Source organism: Aquarana catesbeiana, linkage group LG06, assembly GCF_042186555.1.
Source record: "Aquarana catesbeiana isolate 2022-GZ linkage group LG06, ASM4218655v1, whole genome shotgun sequence".
NCBI lineage: Eukaryota > Metazoa > Chordata > Amphibia > Anura > Ranidae > Aquarana > Aquarana catesbeiana.
This window is the reverse complement of record NC_133329.1, coordinates 353,538,464-353,557,924: the sequence shown is the minus strand read 5'-3', so window position 1 is coordinate 353,557,924 and position 19,461 is coordinate 353,538,464. Positions and strand designations below refer to the sequence as shown.

At 42.7% G+C, this 19,461-nt stretch overlaps 1 protein-coding gene across 5 annotated transcripts in view; it reads right to left on the bottom strand.

Annotated features, from left to right (window-relative positions):
* KCNH7 (potassium voltage-gated channel subfamily H member 7) overlaps positions 1-19,461 on the bottom strand; it is a 714,913-nt gene that overhangs the window by 22,867 nt on the left and 672,585 nt on the right. For all 5 annotated transcript variants that reach the window (XM_073634033.1, XM_073634036.1, XM_073634035.1 and 2 more), the window contains one exon: positions 9,255-9,447. In XM_073634033.1, the coding sequence (XP_073490134.1) occupies positions 9,255-9,447 (193 nt within the window). The remainder of the gene's footprint in view (positions 1-9,254; positions 9,448-19,461) is intronic.

Sequence of the window (19,461 nt, the reverse complement as noted above, 5' to 3'; positions counted from 1 at the left end):
TGAATACTTTCCGTCCCCACTGTAACTTAATAAACGATAAGCAAAGGGATGAGAAACATTGGCATATTTGTGAAAGTTGCTACTGGTTCTCCTATATGCAGCTCCTGTTAGCCCTGGCAATGCCCTGGCTCTGTGACTCTCATTTGTTGGTGGAAGCCACATTCAAGATAGTCAGTGCAAGTCATGTAACCCATGATGGTAACATAAATAAACAAATAGTATACAAATTATATAGAAATATCAGATATTTGCGGTGACTGCTGAAGGTTATCTTCTGTGTAGATCCCGCTATCAGCCTCAGAAAAATATGATAGACAATGAAAGGCAATACTAGGAGACACACACTTTCACACTGGAGAGTTTTGCAGGCCCTACAGCATTACAAATAGCGCCTGCAAACCGCCCTAAAACAGCTGCTCCATTCAATCCAGTGTGAAAGCCCAAGGGCTTTCACACTGGAGCGGTGCACTGGCAGGGCGTCAGAAAAAGTCCTTCCAGCAGCTTCTTTGGACCGGTGAAGGATCGGTGAACGCACCGCTCCTCCACCTCTGCTCCCCATTGAAATCAATGGGGCAGCGCTGCGATACCACCGGCAAAATGCTGCTCCGGCTGCGTTTTGCGGGCGGATTTAACCCCTTTTCGGCCGCTAGCGGGGGGTTTCAAACCGCCCCGCTAGCGGCTGAATAGCGCCGCTAAAACGACAGTAAAGCGCCGCTAGAAATAGCGCCACTTTACTGTTGACGCCGGTGGCAGAACAGTGTAAAAGGGGTCTAACAACCAAGTGACTGTGCCTTGGCAAACATACGCTATATTACCAAAAGTATTGGGACACCTGCCTTTTACACGCACATGAACTTTAATGGCCTTCTTGTCCACATCAGTGCCTGACCTCACAAAAACACTTCTGGAAGAATGGTCAAACATTCCCATAGACACACTCCTAAACCTTGTGGACCACCTTCCCAGAAGAGTTGAAGCTGTTATAGCTTTAAAGGGGGGCCAACTCAATATTGAACCGTACGGACTAAGACTGGGACCCTTTTCTACTCTTTCACAGGTACATTGGTTTAACCACTGCCTTGCTTTCTCTGTCTTCATTTGGTATCCTGCAATCTTCTGCATTATCATCACTGGTACATTGATTTAACCACTGCCTTGCTGTCTCTCCGTTGGTCTTCAATGTCATCCATTCCATCCATTGTATTATCACCAATGGTACACTGATTTAAATTACAACTTTTAAACTCACATTACTGAGATAGATTTACTATACTGCTGTCTTGCTTGGTCACAGAGCTGATTTTATCTATATGGTTCTGGCCTGTCTTATAGTGAAACTTTCCCCTTTCGTTCATGTATCTCTTATCATTTCCTAATTCATTAATTGATACTCACTTCCATCTCATATCCTATAAAATGAGAACAAATCTTGGGGGAAAGGCCCTTTGCCAAACGGGCAAAGCCATCTGCCAGGATCATTTCTACCAAAGTGATAAGTTCTACTTAAAGCGTAGAAAACTTCATATTCCTGATAGGTGCCTGCTGTACCTTATACTTGTATGAGAAAGTATCCTGTTCTCTTTGTATTGCTTCCTTTATGTGAAATCCCTGGTGTTCCTGCCAGTCTCTCTTCTTTCCTTTTAGAAACTGACAACACTAAAGCCTCGTACACACGAACGGATTTTCCGCAGACAAAACCTCAGACATAGTTGAAAGGAATTGTCGGCCAACAAACACGATTGTAGTGACGTACTATGTGGTTTTTCAGCTCTCTAGCGCCACCCATTGGGCTCCTTCTGCTAATTTTGTGTTAGCAGAAGTTTGGTGAGTGTTGATTCCCGCTTTTCATTTTGCGCTTTTCATTTAGGACTTTTCAGTTCGCGCTTTTCATTTCGTTTCTGAATGGCCGTTCGTCAACCAGACATGTTGCGGAATCGGAGGAAATAACGTGTTATTTATTATTGGCCTTGGAGTTATTGCTTTCACCCAAGTCCAGTCTGAGGAGCAGGAGGAGGATTTCTTGGACCAAAATTTGGTTGCTTTATTAATTAATCATGACCAATTATGTCATATGCCTTTGCTGTGGAAGCTCCAGGAGAATAATCCAGATGTTTTTCGGAATTATCTCCGGATGACGGACCTCTGCTTTCACCAACTCTTGGCATTGTTGACCCCCTATATTAAGAAGCAGGACACATGCATGAGGCTTTTATTTTATTTTTTGGTTGAATAATAATGATTTGATTTGTTATATTTTCTATATTTTTGGATGCATAGAATGCACTTTTTGGTTAAGTTCTATTGGCAGACAGCATGTCTAATATTATTTGTTTCCTTTTTTAATGCACAATAAAAAAAATTGTGGATAATAATACTTGGCTATGTGTTTTACTTCAAATGACAGTTTGGGAGTAGGCAGTTACATTTAAAAAAATACAATGTTCTTTGATCTTAAAAACTACGGGATAATGGTGTTGTGGTAACTTGCCCAAAAAAAAAAGCATATTAATATTATTCTTGATATCACTAGAAAAAAAAGCCTTTGAAAATTCGTTTGCAATAAATCCATCAGTATCACCAGCAAAGCAGCTTCAATATTATCCCATTAAAGAAGAAGAGAATTGTGCGCTGCATTTCGAGATTTCATAATTTGCCGCATCACGAATGTTAATTCCCCATTACTAGTTTACTAGTTGCTAGCAGTTAATTCTCCATTGCTAGTTTACAAGACTGATCGCTTCTGGCTCGTCCTCGATTCCGAGCATGCGTGTTTGTACTTTGGACTTTTGTCCGACGGACTTGTGTACACACGCTCGGAAAATCCGACAACAGACATTTGCCCGCGGAAAATTTTAAAACATGCCATCCAACATTTGTCCGCGGAAAATCCGACAAATTGTCCGCCAACAGCCTGTCATCACACAATTCCCGTCGGAAAACCTGATCGTATGTACGAGGCTTAAGCAGGAGAACACACCATGGTCAGTTCTCTAGCTGTGCTGTCCTCCAATGATCAGAGCTGTCCTGACACACCACTGCTGCACAGCCATTCACCAGGAAGTTCAGTGTTCTGCTGATTCTCCTCCCCCAGCTCTAATGCAGCTGAAGAGAGAGGGAACGTGATCAGCTTACATATAAAAGAGAAAAAAGGTATTCATTATGCATTTTTATATCTATACGAAAATGTTTGCCTTTCATTTCTATTTTAAACCGAATGGGTTGTTTTACAAGGTGATCGTTTACATTCACTTCAAGGGATTTGGCAGTTTAAAGCTGAATTCCAAGTGTGGATTTTATGTCATTGTTATAGGGGTCCAGTTCCACATCACTGTGGTAGTCGCCATTACTACAGTGATAACCGATGTCTTCCGGGTCGCATGCCGAGTAGCTGCCCTGTTGCATAATGACCCCAGGGGGTTGCTTCCTTGGCACAGGAGCCATGATTCTCAGTAAATGCGAGGCATTCTCTGAATGGACAAGGTAGAGAGTCAGGGCAGTGGTAGCCAAGGATTCAAGAGACAGCGGTGAATACTACATTGAGTTCCAATTTCCACAGGGATCCAACAGGTATGGAAGCACATTTACATGTAGTACAATGTAACTAACCGAATCCAACCATGCATGGAATTCAGCTTTTGCCTGACCTCCTGCTCTCTAGCTACCTTGTTACCTTCCCCAATGATCTCTACCAGGGCATCTCCCGAGCTTCTCCCTTCCTCTACAATGCCCTACTCTAAAATGTCTGGCTATCTCCTACTGTTATCTCTTCAGGGAAGCCTATCCTGCTCCACCTCAACAACTGAACTTTTACTTTTAATGTTGGGTGACATCTGCCAGGTTAAAGAAAAAAAAATGTCCGACATTCGCCCCGTGTGTATGGCGGCTGGTCCGACAGAAGCCAACAGTTTGTCCGGCTTCTGTCAGACGAGCATGTTGGAAAACCAGCAGCTGGCCGGCTCCCGATCAGCGCTCTCAGCCAATGGCCCGCTGTCAGAACATCGAATCGTTAGTACAGCGGCTCCGACTGCCAACTGGGTTGAACGAAAAAATAACTGTTCAGAGAGCCCTGCTAGTAAAGCCTGGTACACACTAACTCTTTTGTCTTGATTTGTATTATAGCTATACTGTCTGCCTAATGTTGCAGTGGGGGGAATGAGGGGGCAAGCAACTTTTGTAACTTTACAATTAGGAATCCCACACTTTGGGATGTGTAGTACTGCTATACAAATTTGCTAGGCTTGTAACCTGAGAAAGAAAAAAAAAAGGAAAGGAGGGGTATTCTGGAAGTAGGGTCTCTTTTAATGACCATTTATCTAAAGCTGGTCATAGACGGATCAAAATTCCTGCTGAACCAGCCGAATTTTGATCTGTCTATAGGCAGGCTGGTTGTACGGAAGTCGATCCATCGATCCATTTCAGTACAACCAGCCTGTCAGGTTTTTCCACCCTGTCACTGCTGGCGGCTACAACCCCTAGCAAAAAGTATGGAATCACCCCTCTTGGAAAATGTTCATTGAATTGTTTAATTGTGTAAAAGAAAAAAAAACTAATTACAGACATGTCTCAAAACTATTTTTCTTTAACATTCCTATCTTCTGGCTTTAAGAAATACCGTAGTTAAATAAAAAAAGAAAGAAAACTGTAGTCAGTTGCAACTGTTTTTGCAGATCAAGCAAAGGAAAAAAAGATGGAATCGCTCAATTCTGAGGAAAATATTATAGAATTACCAGTTCTAAAACAAACATCTGCATCAGATTACATTCTAAAAATGATGTCATCATCACCAAACTTCCTTTCAATTGATGGAATAAGTGTCCAAAATCTCAATATAAACTTGTGCATTTATTGAAGATTTAATGACTGTCATCTCCCCCGGTACCTTTACCTAACATACAACCCCATATTATCAAAAATTTGCATGTTTTCTTCAGACAGTCGTCTTCATACATTTCATTACATTTCATTGGAACGGCACCAAACAAAAGTTCCAGCATCATCACCCTCCCCAATGCAGATCTGGGATTCCTCACTGAATATCACTTCCATCCAGTCATCCACAGTCCATGATTGCTTTTCTTTAGCCCGCTGTAACCTTGCTTTTTTCTGTTTAGGTGTTAATGATGGTTTTCATTTGGCTTTTCTGTTTGGCCCCTTCCCTTCCAACATGACTGCGCACCAGTGCACAAAGCAAGGTTACAACCAAAAACCTAAGTGTATTTTATTGGGATTTTATGTAATAGACCAACAAAGTGGCACATAATTGTGAAGTGAAAGGAAAATTATAAATTGTTTTCAACATTTTTTACAAATAAATAACTGAAAAGTGTGGCGTGCATTTGTATTCAGCCACCTTTACCCTTTTAACATCACACGGAGCACTCAATCCATCATCCAAAAATGGAAGAGTATGGCACAACTACAAACCTACCAAAATATGGCCGCCCACCTAAACTGACAGGCCAGGAAAGGAGAGCATTAATCAGAGAAGTACCCAAAGAGGCCCATGGTAACTCTGGAGGAGCTGCAGAGATCCACAGCTCAGGTGGGAGAATCTGCCACAGGGCAACTATTAGTCGTGCACTCCACAAATCTGGCCTTTATGGAAGAGTGGCAAGAAGAAAGCCATTGTTGAAAGAAAACCATAAGAAGTCCTGTTTGCAGTTTGCGAGAAGCCATGTGGGGTACACAGCAGACATGTTGAAGAAGGTGCTCTGGTCAGATAAGGCCAAAATTTAACTGTTTGGCCTAAAAGCCCAAACGCTATCTGTAACTAACACTGCACATCACTCTGAATACGCCATCTCCACAGGGAAACATGGTGGTGGCAGCATCATGTTGTAGGGATGCTTTTCTTTAGCAGGGACAGGGAAGAAGGTCAGAGTTGATGGGAAGATGGATGGTGCCAAATACAGGGCAATCTTAGAGGAAAACCTTTTAGAGTCTGCAAAAGACTTGAGACTGGGGCGGAGGTTCATCTTCCAGCAGGACAACAACCCTAAACATACAGCCAGAGCTAAAATGGAATGGTTTAGATCAAAGTTCAGACCTAAATCTAATTGAGAATCTGTGGCAAGTCTTGAAAATTGATGTTCACAGACGCTCTCCATCCAATCTGACAGAGCTTGAGCTATTTGGCAAAGAAGAATGGACAAAAATGTCACTCTCTAGATATGCAAAGCTGGTAGAGACATCTCCAAAAAGAATTTCAGCTGTAATTGCTGGGAAAGGCAGTTCTACAAAGTATTGACTCGGGAGGGGGGGCTGAATACAATTACATGCCACACTTTTCACATATTTGTTTGTAAAACATTTTGAAAACCATTTATCATTTTCCTTCCACTTCACAATTAGGTGTCACTTTGTGTTGGTCTATCACATAAAATCCCAATAAAATACATTTACCTTTTTGGTTGTAACATGACAGCATGGGGTTGATGGCGTTGATTTACTAAAGGCAAAAAGACTGTGCACTTTGGAAAGACTGCAAGAGCAATTGCTCCAGAGCTTAGTAAATGAGCAGAAGCTCTGCTGACTTTCATCAACCAATCATGTGCAAGCAAAAATGCTGTGTTTTTAATTTTTCTTGCATGTGATTGGGTATTCTTTGCAAAGTGACGCTTTACCCCATTTACTAAGCTCTGGAGCAGCTGCACTTGCAGAGTGCAATTGCACTTTCCAAGGTGCACAGTCTATTGGCCTTTAGTAAATCAACCCCTATGTGTGGCGGAAAACTAACACTGCACATCACCCTGAACACACCATCCCCACGGTGAAACATGGTGGTGGCAGCATCATGTTGTGGGGATTCTTTTCTTCAGCAGGGACAGGGAAGCTGGTCAGAGTTGATGGGAAGATGGATGGAGCCAAATACAGGGCAATCTTAGAAGAAAACGAGTTAGAGTCTGCTAAAGATTTAAGACTGGGGCAGAGGTTCACCTTCCAGCAGGACAACAACCCTAAACATACAGCCAGAGCTACAATGGAATGGTTTAGATCAAAGCATATTCATGTGTTAGAATGGTCCAGTCAAAGTCCAGACCTAATTCCAATTGAGAATCTGTGGCAAGACTTGAAAATTGCTGTTCACAGACGCTCTCCATTCAATCTGACAGAGTTTGAGCTATTTTGCAAAGCTGTGCTCTGATTGCTGGGGACGGTGTGCAGCACGTCGTAAGGAGCTGCAATAAGCAGTTGTCAGCTGGTTACAGTGAGAGAAGGTTACTTAGGTTCTCCTGTACTCATAATCATGCCACTACTATTAACCAGCCACTGGTACTGCCTCTGACTCCCTCTGATTGGAACTTTGTCCTCTGAAAACAGTCAACAACGTATTGAGAAACCAGCTGTATGGCTCTACAGGCACCACCACCAGATTAGACAACCTAATCATCTAAACAGGGACAACTTGGAGAAAGATGATCCGTGTCTTTGAGACTTTCATATAACTGAACAGCCCGCTGTACTGGAGAGGATCTTTCCCCTGGAGGAGTCCAAGGAGGAGATTATCTCTGTTGGCTGACATTTGTGTGAGCGTGTATGATCTCTATAACTTGAGATCCAACTGTTCTGGCAACGCGCGCTGATTGATTGCCTTGTGAGAAGGAGCACATGGGGGTTATTTACTAAAGGCAAATCCACTACAAGTGCACTTGGAAGTGCAATCGCTATAGATCTGAGGGGGACGTGCAAGGAAAATAAAAAACAGCACTTTTGCTTGCACATGATTGGATGATAAAATAAGCAGAGCTTCCCCTAATTTCAGAGCTTCCCCTCAGATCTACAGGGACTGCACTTACAAGTAGTACAAAGTGGATTTTCCTTTAGTAAATCAACCTTTGTCAATACATGTCACTTTGCACTTTTAAAGCACCTTAAGGACTTTTTGTTATTTTCCATGAGAATTTATCAATGTTTTTTACGAAAACATATTGATTTTGTAATTTCACATTTTTTTCACTTGGTTTGATTTCACTATTGGATGCGCGCTTATTTCTTATATACATATTTTGCAAAGAAGAATGGGCAAAAATTTCACTCTCTAGATGTGCAAAGCTGGTAGAGACTTCCCCAAAAAGAGTTGCAGCTGTAATTGCAGCGAAAGGTGGTTGAATACAAATGCACGCCACAATTTTTACATATTTGTAAAAAAATGTTGAAAACCATTTATTATTTTATTTCCACTTCACAGTTATGTGCCACTTTGTGTTGGTTTATCACATAAAATCCCAATACAATACATTTACCTTTTTGATTGTAACATGACAAAATGTGGACAATATCCAGGGGTATATATACTTTTTCAAGGCACTGTATATAAAAGCAAATATATGCTATATATTATTATTATATATAAATATATGTTATATACGTTATTACCTTTTGTTCCACCAGCTTCTCCCTATTAGATTGTAAGCTTGCAGGAGCAGGGCCCTCCTAACCCCCTTGTATTGCATTGTATTGTTGCTGCATTGCCTCCCTTTATACCTGTATTGTAAAGCGCTGCGCAAACTGTTGGCACTCCTGTATGATAATAATAATATGATGATGATTTACACACCAGAATTTGACGTGTGATCATCTCTACAAGTTCATTCTTATATTATAAGGTTGGGAGCTGGATTAGCACCTATACTACCACAGGGTTAAGTGGTGTGGACCAACCTGGAGTGATGTAATTCTCTGAGGAATCCAACAGTGTTATTTGTAGCATTTATGCCGTTACTCCAGGCAGATATAAAAAATGCTAATTAGTGCAGTGCTGTGTTTCTTAATGTATCAATAATTTTTATTATGTAAGCAGTGTAAGTGACTGAATGTGACTTGGTATTTGCCTTATGTAGCCTCGGTACAGCAAAGCTCATACTAGGAGAGAAAAAGCAGCACAAGGAGATGTGTCACAGTGTTTATGTGCTAATGAGCTGAACAAGAGAATCAGTTGATTCCCTCCACCCATGCTAAACTGTGTGGATGGAGGAATCTCCCTGCCAACTGTTGTTGGATTGGATGCAATCACCATTTGGCCAACAAGTTTCCACACAGATTCTTCGATTTTTCAATCAAAGTCTGCCAACAGAGCCACCCACAACTCCAATTTCAGATGATTTAGCAGGACAAAATTTGAACAGTGCATAGCCAGCTTTACTGTTCTGTCTACATCAGCCCTGCTATATGCCAAGAAATCAAAATAAAGTAATAAGAACTAAGCAAAAAATGCTTGTTGAGATGCTTCTGTTGCCTGCGTGTTGCTGACTTACCTGTGATGACGGAGTGAAGCTGCGGTCAGTTTTGATGGACGCCCCGGAATGTACACTCTGTACTCGTCTGACAGTTGGTCTCTGGTAGTCTGAACTGGCTGTTACCAGGCTGTATGCCGGTGGCACCACCGAGGCCTGTCTCTGCAGGAGCTGGAGGATGCTCTGGATATCGGCAGTCATCTGTGATTCTAACCTGTAATTAAAAAATTAAATAGAAGTCAATGGAAGGATTCAAATCTTACCACTGCAATGAAGCCAAATGATCTTCCAGAAATAATAGTGATCATGTTTCTTTAACCACTTCAGCCCCGGAAGATTTGGCTGCTCAATCACCAGGCCAATTTTTTTGCGAATCGGCCCTGCGGCTCTTTAACCACTTGCTTACTGGGCACTTCAACCCCCCTCCTGCCCAGACCAATTTTGAGCTTTCAGCACTGTCGCACTTTGAATGACAATTGCGCGGTCATACAACACTGTACCCAAATGAAATTTTTATCATTTTTTTCCCACAAATAGAGCTTTCTTTTGGTGGTATTTGATCACATCTGGGATTTTTATTTTTTGCTAAACAAACAAAAAAAGATGGACATTTTTGAAAAAAAAAAATCATGTTTAATAGTTTGTTATAAAATTTTGCAAACAGGTAATTTTTCTCCTTCATTGATATGCGCTGATGAGGCAGCACTGGTGGGCACTGATAGGCTGCACTGATGGGCACGGATAGGCACAGATAAGGCGGCATTGATGGGCACAGTTAAGGCGGCACTGATAGGCACAGTTAAGGCGGCACTGATGGGGACAGATAAGGCGGCACTGATGGGGACAGATAAGGCGGCACTGATGGGGACAGATAAGGCGGCACTGATGGCCACAGATGGGTGGCACGGATGGGTGGCACGGATGGGTGGCACGGATGGGTGGCACTGTGGGCACTGATGGGTGGCACTGTGGGCACTGATGGGTAGCACTGTGGGCACTGATGGGTGGCGCTGATTGTTGGCACTGTGGGCACTGATGGGTGATGCTGGTGGGCACTGGTAGGCAGCACTGCTGCCTATTGCCTTGTGTTAGAAGATCGCCGTGATCGGGACTGATGTCCCGATCACGGCCGCTGGTGATCGGGTTTTTTTTTTCCTCCTCGCGCTGTCAGCGCGAGGAGGAAAAATAGCCGATTACCGGCTCTGTTTACATCACATGATCAGCTGTCATTGGCTGACAGCTGATCATGTGGTAAGGGGTCGGGACCAACCCCTTACTCTGATCTGTGATCAGGCGAGTCTCATAGACCCCCTGCAGGGGGCGCGCAGGCCGCTCATGCACGGGACGATGTCAATAGACGTCGTCCCGGCAATTTAGATCCGCGCTGTTGCCGTCATTTGGCAATGGCCCGGATCTGAAGCTGTTAACGGACAATTGCGCGGTCGTGCGACGCTGTACTCAAACAAAATTGACGTCCTTTTTTTCCCCACAAATAGAGCTTTCTTTTGGTGGTATTTGATCACCTCTGTGGTTTTTATTTTTTGTGCTATAAATAAAAAAAGAGCGACAATTTTGAAAAAAAACAAAACAGTATTTTGTACTTTTTGCTATAATAAATATCCCCATTTTTTTTTTTTTTTTTTAAAAGCAAATTTGTTCCTCAGTTTAGGCAGATATGTATTCTTCTACATATTTTTGGTAATAAAAATCACAATAATCACCAATATTGATTGGTTTGTGCAAAGGTTTTAGCGCCTACAAAATCGGGGATAGATTTATGGCATTTTAATTATTTTTTTCCTACTAGTAATTGCGGCGATCTGCAATTTTTATCGGAACTGCGACATTATGAGACACATTAGGACACTTTTGACACACTTTTTAAACCATTGACAATTATACAGCGATCAGTGCTATAAAAATGCACTGATTACTGCGTAAATGTCACTGACAGGGAAGGGGTTAACACTAGGGGGCGATCAAGGGGTTAACTGTGTTCCCTGACTGTGTGTTCTAACTGTGGGGGGAGGGGACTGAATATAGGAGATGACAGATTGTGGTTCCTAACTATTAGGAACTCACGATCTGCCTCTCCTCTCCTCGCTTTGTGAGTTTACACACACGTCCCTGTTCTCGCTCTCATGCCCGCGACCGCTGGCCATGAGCATCAGCACCCACGCAATGCAGCGGGCGCGTGCGCACCTGTTATATCGCTTAAAGGAGCTGACGTACAGCTACAACGGTTAGTGGGATCGTTCCAACCTGCCGCAGTATAATGACGGTGGCTGGTCGGCAAGTGGTTAAAGTGAATAAACAAGAATATGGGATTTGTTTTGTTTTTTTAGATCATACTTACCTAGGTGGATGTAGCATCGGTACGATGCCTCATCTGTCCCCCGCCGGCTCTAACACTGAGAACCGAGCGATCAAACACCACCGATCACTCGGTTCTCAAAGCTCCCTGAGCAGAGAGCTAGTGACTGTCAGGTCCAGGGATGTGGGTGGATCCTGACCATATTGTCGTGATCTTTCCAGAGCTTGGACTGGCTCGGTGACGTCAGCTGACAGCGGGCTTCAGCTCGCTGTCTGCTGAAAATGGGTCACATTAATGCAGAACGAACTGCACTCCTGTGATCCACAGGAGAAGTACAGCCATAAGAGCTCCAGCAAAACGAGTATCCAAAGGAAAGGCATCCCTGTGGAGGAAAAATTTAATACATACCCCAACTGCTGCCAGTGCCACTGATAACTGCTACCTCCATGATCTCTGCTGGCTGAAGAATATACAGCATCCTACACATTTCCAGGAGCGTAATGCCCCGTACACACAGTCGGACTTTGTTCAGACATTCCGACAACAAAATCCTAGGATTTTTTCCGACGGATGTTGGCTCAAACTTGTCTTGCATACACACGGTCACACAAAGTTGTCGGAAAATCCGATCATTCTGAACGCGGTGACGTAAAACACGTACGTCGGGACTATGAACGGGGCAGTAGCCAATAGCTTTCATCTCTTTATTTATTCTGAGCATGCGTGGCACTTTGTCCGTCGGATTTGTGTACACACGATCGGAATTTCCGACAACGGATTTTGTTGTCGGAAAATTTTATATCCTGCTCTAAAACTTTGTGTGTTGGAAAATCCGATGGAAAATGTGTGATGGAGCCCACACACGGTCGGAATTTCCGACAACAAGGTCCTATCACACATTTTCCGTTGGAAAATCCGACCGTGTGTACAGGGCATAAGTTGCCTGGTCTCCTGCAGGGTGCTCTAGTTCTTTGCACCAGCTGCTATGTTGCAGTATGTCCCATAGTGATGTAGGAGTATGGAGGAATGAAGCAAAGCATGCAGAGGGATCCAGGCAACCTACGCAGTTCCACGGAATGCATCAGTTGGTTCTGCCTTTCAGATGATGCCATGAGATTGGAGGGCAGACTTCTGGATTTTTATCATGATATGCTATGATTCCACATTTGGCTTGTGATTATATTTTGGATCTTTTATCTTTTAATAAATGACTTGAGATAATACATAAGGCATTTGCACCCTTCTGTTCATCCTCGGTCTGAGGAGGGTGGCACTGCTACTATTATCCAGGCCGAGTAGCACAGTGGTAATGGCCCTTTGCACACTTTATGGCACATTTCCCTGTGAATTCTGAGTGCTAAAATGCCAAATTCCACTACATAGATGTGTGCAGCCTATTGTATTAGTATCTGCACCCCAAAGCTCAAACACACATGACTTTCTCTGCAGCCTCAGCTGCACTGGACAGTGAATGAATGGGAAATGCTCTGTGCACCTGACCCCCTGAACATGCCTATTTTCCACTAGTTGTTCTGTACTTCTGAAAGTGTGTTGGATGTGCTGAAGGCTCTTTGGAGACAGCAGAGGTTGGTGGCATGGGCAACAGGAGGGGTGGGCATTAAATCATCTTCTTTGCAGGGATGATTTGGCGTCAGGCATTTGTCTTAGAGTCACTTTAATGGTGTTGGCTGTGGGGCCTCATCCTCAGACTGGCATTTACCAGAAGGTCTTGTGTGTTTGAGGGTACCTGTCAACTTGTAGGAGCTCTGAGATTTTTAAAATTGTTTTTAGCTTTATTTGGTATTGATAACAATCACAAAATGCCTCAATTATATCACCATATCAGCAGCAGTAACATCAATCTACAATATAGTCCCATAGAACTTAGTAGATATACATAAACGTGCAGGAGCACAACTAGAAAACCCGGGGCCCCTCAGGCCATACAGATGGGCCACCATATCAGTGGCAGGTATCCTATAATGCACTTCTATTTACACAGCCTCAGAATTTGTAGTCAGAGAGGAATGGCACATAATGGGGTTGATTTACTAAAAGTAAATAGGCTGTGCACTTTGCAAGTGCAGTTACACTCTACAGAGTTCAGTTGCTCCAGAGCTTAGTAGATGAGCAGAAGCTCTGCAGACTTCCATCATCCAATCATGTGCAAGCAAAAATGCAGTTTTTTTATGTGTCTTGCATGCGATTGGGTATTCTTTGCAAATTGAAGCTTCACCTCATTTACTAAGCTTTGGAGCAACTGCACTTGCAAAATGCACAGTTTATTTGCCTTTATTAAATCAACCCCAATGTCTCCATTTTATACCCCAAAACCACTGGTGGTCAGAGATGGGTATTGGGCAGCAACTATAAGAATTGTGGAAACTATGACCAAACAATAAAAGTTGTAACTAGGTATTCTAAGTGGGTCACTCAATGGTCCGAAGGTGCTGGCAGGGCTACTGAGAGACTCTACATCTTTCTTATTAGTCCCTGTTGTGCTGAGCCTATGCTGTGTACTAAGGAAGAGCTCCTCCTTTGTGGTCAGCTCAAACTAAACTAGCTCAGTGGATGGACTTGGCAATCAGAGCCACGAGAATATTTAACAAACACACTTTAAGTGAGCAAACATGGATTTTCTTGTCACTGCATATGGACCTAGGCTTCTATGGCTGTAGTTACGCTAGTAAATGTCGTCCATTACTCCTCCAAGCTGCTTTTAACCCTGTATTGCATTACACTCCTAATTAACTTTTACAATAGTGCCATCACTAATATTTACTTCATATTTTCCATGTATTATATAACCAATGCCACTTTGTGAATGCATGTATGCAATCGACATGATACAGTAAAGTACTGCCAAAAATTAGACTTTTTTTGTATTAGATGTGAACACATTGCAGTTCTTAAAAACTGCCAGCAGAGGGTGACCTTGCACTACATTTCGATGGTTATTACCTAACTGCAGTATGAAATATGGAGTAGTATTCTCCTATTCAAATATACAAGTTTTAAATTACTCTGAACCAAATTAGGTTTCCAAGCTCTCAAGCTAATCTATGAATTTTAAATAGATAAAAGAAATCAGCACAGACAGCGAGATATGACTTGTTTGTTTTGCAAGTTTCATCTTGAAAATGTGAATACTACAACAGGTTACCCTAAAATTACAGTAAATTTCAAGATTAAAGCTTCTTAGAGTGCTACTCCACTAACTCTCAATGACTAAAGATAATAAAACTTGTACAATGTACCTTCATTTCTGTTCTGGAATAGCCCAGGAGGCTTAATATACACTATATTACCAAAAGTATTGGGACGCCTGCCTTTACATGAACTTTAATGGCATCCCAGTCTTAGTCTGTAGGGTTCAATATTGAGTTGGCCCATCCTTTGCAGCTATAACAGCTTCAACTCCTGTGGGAGGTCCATAAGGTTTAGGAGTGTGTCTATGGTAGGGTTGCCACCTGTACAGTTTTCTCCCGGACAGTCCGGTTTTAGAATTATGTGTTTGGCTTTACATTTGTCCAAGACCCGGACACATAATTCACAAGGACTGCACCAAGAGTGACATCTGATGTCTCCCCCCTCCCTGACAGCAGCTTGGTTCAGCAGAGCAAAGCACAGTGTCAGTGAATCAAAGCTCCTCCCCTTTTCCTCCTTCTCTGTTCTGTACACACACAAGGAGAAGGGGAGCAGGGACACGCTAATATCAGGTCTGTAGAAAGTTTTTATTATGCTCTGTAGATGTAGGAGGGTAGGGGAGAGAGCGGCTGGAAAGGAGGAGGAGGACAAGGTAGAAAATATGTGTAGTGATCGAGGGATTAAGAGGATATGTGCTGGGGGGGCTTTGGCAGGGAGAAGACAATGCTAGAAGTGTTGATTGGATTTGAAATCTGATAACCTCTCCTTGCGCTATCTCTTCCTTCCCAAAGCACCCCCCAGCACATATTCTACCCCCCCACCCCTCCCCCTTGCACTGGCCCTCTTCTCTCACAAAACGCACTCCCCCAGCACATATCCGACCCCCCCAAGCGCCCCCCAACACATATAGGCACAGGCTTCATATGATGGGCACAGAGGCTGCATATGATGGGCACAGTGGCTGTATGATAGGCACAGGCTGCATATGATGGGCACAGAGGCTGCATATGAAGGGCACAGGCTGCATATGATGAACACAGAGGCTGCATATGATGGGCACAGAGGCTGCATATGATGGGCACAGTGGCTGTATGATGGGCACAGTGGCTGTATGATGGGCACAGTGAGGCTGCATCTTATGGGGCACAGTGAGGCTGCATTTTATGGGGCACAGTGAGGCTGCATCTTATGGGGCACAGTGAGGCTGCAATTTATGTTTTTTTTTAAAAATGTTTCAGTTTGTTTGCGCCCCCCCCCCAAATTTTGAGCACCAGCCACCACTGCCCCCCAGCACATATTTATCTCATATATATCTGACCCCTGCATTCCGTGCAGAACACTCACACTTTAGCCACACACACTGTTTGCTGCGGCAAGCTTTGCGCCACATTACTACCCTTTTTCAGGCCACCAAAAGTGTCCCAGGTCTTTTACAATCTTATAGTGTATACCTCCCCACCCCCAAGCTAATCTAAGCAAGCTAATCTATGAATTTTAAATAGATAAAAGAAATCAGCATAGACAGTGAGATATGACTTGTTTGTTTTGCAAGTTTGATCTTAAAAATGTGAATACTACAACAGGTTACCCATTAAAATTACAGTAAATTTCAAGATTAAAGCTTCTTAGAGCGCTACTCCACTAACTCTCAATGACTAAAGATAATAAAATTTGTACAATGTACCTTCATTTCTGTTCTGGAATAGCCCAGGAGGCTTAATATACCCTATATTACCAAAAGTATTGGGACGCCTGCCTTTACGTGAACTTTAATGGCATCCCAGTCTTAGTCTGTAGGGTTTAATATTGAGTTGGCCCATCCCCCCAATGTGTTCAGGTTTGGCTTGAAGAAAAGGTGGCAACCCTAGTCTATGGGAATGTTTGACCATTCTTCCAGAAGTGCATTTGTTGTGAGCACCATATTCAGTCGACTTCCAGTCTAGTAATGTTGTGTGCTCTCAACATCCAATTAGCTGCTGATTTCTATTGTACATGTATTTCAATTTCATGATTTTAGATGTTTATAGTATATTCTATTCTATTTTGTATATATTTATCCAATAAAATTTATATTTTTATATACATCTTCTATGATTTTATTGCCAATAGCCTGTCCACCCTTTTACCCACACCATCCCCTTGGGCACCCCCTTCCTTTTTTCTAATCGCAATTGGGATGTGGTAAAAGCTGTCAGGATTTCCTTGTTGGTTGGTTTGCTCCTCCTTTTTTTTTCCACTCGTTTTGGCTTTGGGACAGTAAGTGACGGAAAATCTTCCCAATGGGACATGCAGTGGGGACGGAAAGTATGCAGACCCCCTTACATTTTTCAATCTGTTATATTGCAGCCATTTGCTAAAATCATTTAAGTTCATTTTTTTCCTCATTAATGTACACGCAGCACCCCATATTGACAGAAAAACACAAAATTGTTGACACTTTTGCAGATGTATTAAAAAGTATTCAGACCCTTTGCTGTGACACTCATATATTTAACTCAGATGCTGTCCATTTCTTCTGATCATCCTTGAGATGGTTCTACACCTTCATTTGAGTCCAGTTGTGTTTATACTGATTGGACTTGATTAGGAAAGCCACACACCTGTCTATATAAGACCTTACAGCTCACAGTGCATGTCAGAGCAAATGAGAATCATGAGGTCAAAGGAACTGCCTGAAGAGCTCAGAAACAGAATTGTGGCAAGGCACAGATCTGGACAAGGTTACAAAAAAATTTCTGTTGCACTTTAGGTTCCTAAGAGCACAGTGGCCTCCATAATCCTTAAATGGAAGATGTTTGGGACGACCAGAACCCTTCCTAGAGCTGGCCGTCTGGCCAAACTGAGCTATCGGGGGAGAAGGGCCTTGGTGAGAGAGGTAAAGAAGAACCCAAAGATCACTGTGGCTGAGCTCCAGAGATGCAGTCGGGAGATGGGAGAAAGTTGTAGAAAGTCAACCATCACTGCAGCCCTCCACCAGTCGGGGCTTTATGGCAGAGTGCCCCGACGGAAGCCTCTCCTCCGTGCAAGACACATGAAAGCCCGCATGGAGTTTGCTAAAAAAAACCTGAAGGACTCCAAGATGGTGAGAAATAAGATTCTCTGGTCTGATGAGACCAAGATAGAACTTTTTGGCCTTAATTCTAAGCGGTATGTGTGGAGAAAACCAGACACTGCTCATCACCTGTCCAATACAGTCCCAACAGTGAAGCATGATGGTGGCAGCATCATGCTGTGGGGGTGTTTTTCAGCTGCAGGGACAGGACAACTGGTTGCAATGGAGGGAAAGATGAATGCAGCCAAGTACAGGAATATCCTGGATGAAAACCTTCTCCAGAGTGCTCAAGACCTCAGACTGGGCCGAAGGTTTACCTTCCAACAAGACAATGACCCTAAGCACACAGCTAAAATAAAGAAGGAGTGGCTTCACAACAACTCTGTGACTGTTCTTGAATGGCCCAACCAGAGCCCTGACTTCCTGACTTAAAACCAATTGAGCATCTCTGGAGAAACCTAAAAATGGCTGTCCACCAACGTTTACCATCCAACCTGACAGAACTGGAGAGGATCTGCAAGGAGGAATGGCAGAGGATCCCCAAATCCAGGTGTGAAAAACTTGTTGCATCTTTCCCAAAAAGACTCATGGCTGTATTAGATCAAAAGGGTGCTTCTACTAAATACTGAGCAAAGTGTCTGAATACTTAGGACAATGTGATATTTCAGTTTTTCTTTTTTAATAAATCTGCAAAAATGTCAACAATTCTGTGTTTTTCTGTCAATATGGGGTGCTGTGTGTACATTAATGAGGAAAAAAAATGAACTTAAATGATTTTAGCAAATGACTGCAATATAACAAAGAGTGAAGAATTTAAGGGGGTCTGAATACTTTCCGTCCCCACTGTATATGGCAAAAAATGCCAACAGAGGTTATAACTCTCTCTTACTCTATCCACAATGAAGAAAGTTTTGTCTTTAGGTCTACTTTAACCTCTGTTTCAAGACACAACGGGATTTATTTACTAAAGCTGGAGAGTGCAAAATCAGGTTCACTTCAGCATAGAAACCAATCAGATTCCAGGTTTTATTGCCTACGCTTAATTGAACAAGCTGAGGTTATAAACTGATTGGTTACTATGCACAGTTGCACCAGATTCTGTGTGCTCCAGTTTTAGTAAATCTACTCCAGTTTAACTGGGAAAAAGAGAGGTCTGCACAGGTTGCAAATCCATTATCAATGATATTATATGTTAGTCACATTCAACTGGACTTGTTTTTTAATGTTGAAGATGTTTTGTAGCCAAGTGGAACTGAAGAATTGGCTTGGAGAAGCTACAAAATGTATTACAGAACAAGTTCAGATGAATGTGATTACCTACTATTAAATATATCATGACATGGATAAATGAAAACCTTCACAGACCTATGATACTAGAACTGGCAAAGTATTGCTACTGCTTGTACTGTATGGTTTTGATATTTTCTATACATGAAATACACCATGGCAATACATGTCAGCTTCTACACAAAATTAATAAATAGAGTTCGGAGATGGCTATTATACAGTCTGAAGACACAGCCCTTTCTACAGAAACCTGAGGATTCCCGCCGGTCCTAGTCTGCTGCCTACTGGGAAAAGCTGAATTTGTGGCTTGGACAGTGGCATGGAGGAATGAGATGACCTCCCCCCAAAATGCCAAATATTTCATACCCCATCCCAGTTGTCATACTTAAACAACTCTCCCAACTTAACCTATCAATAGGGGTTTCAGG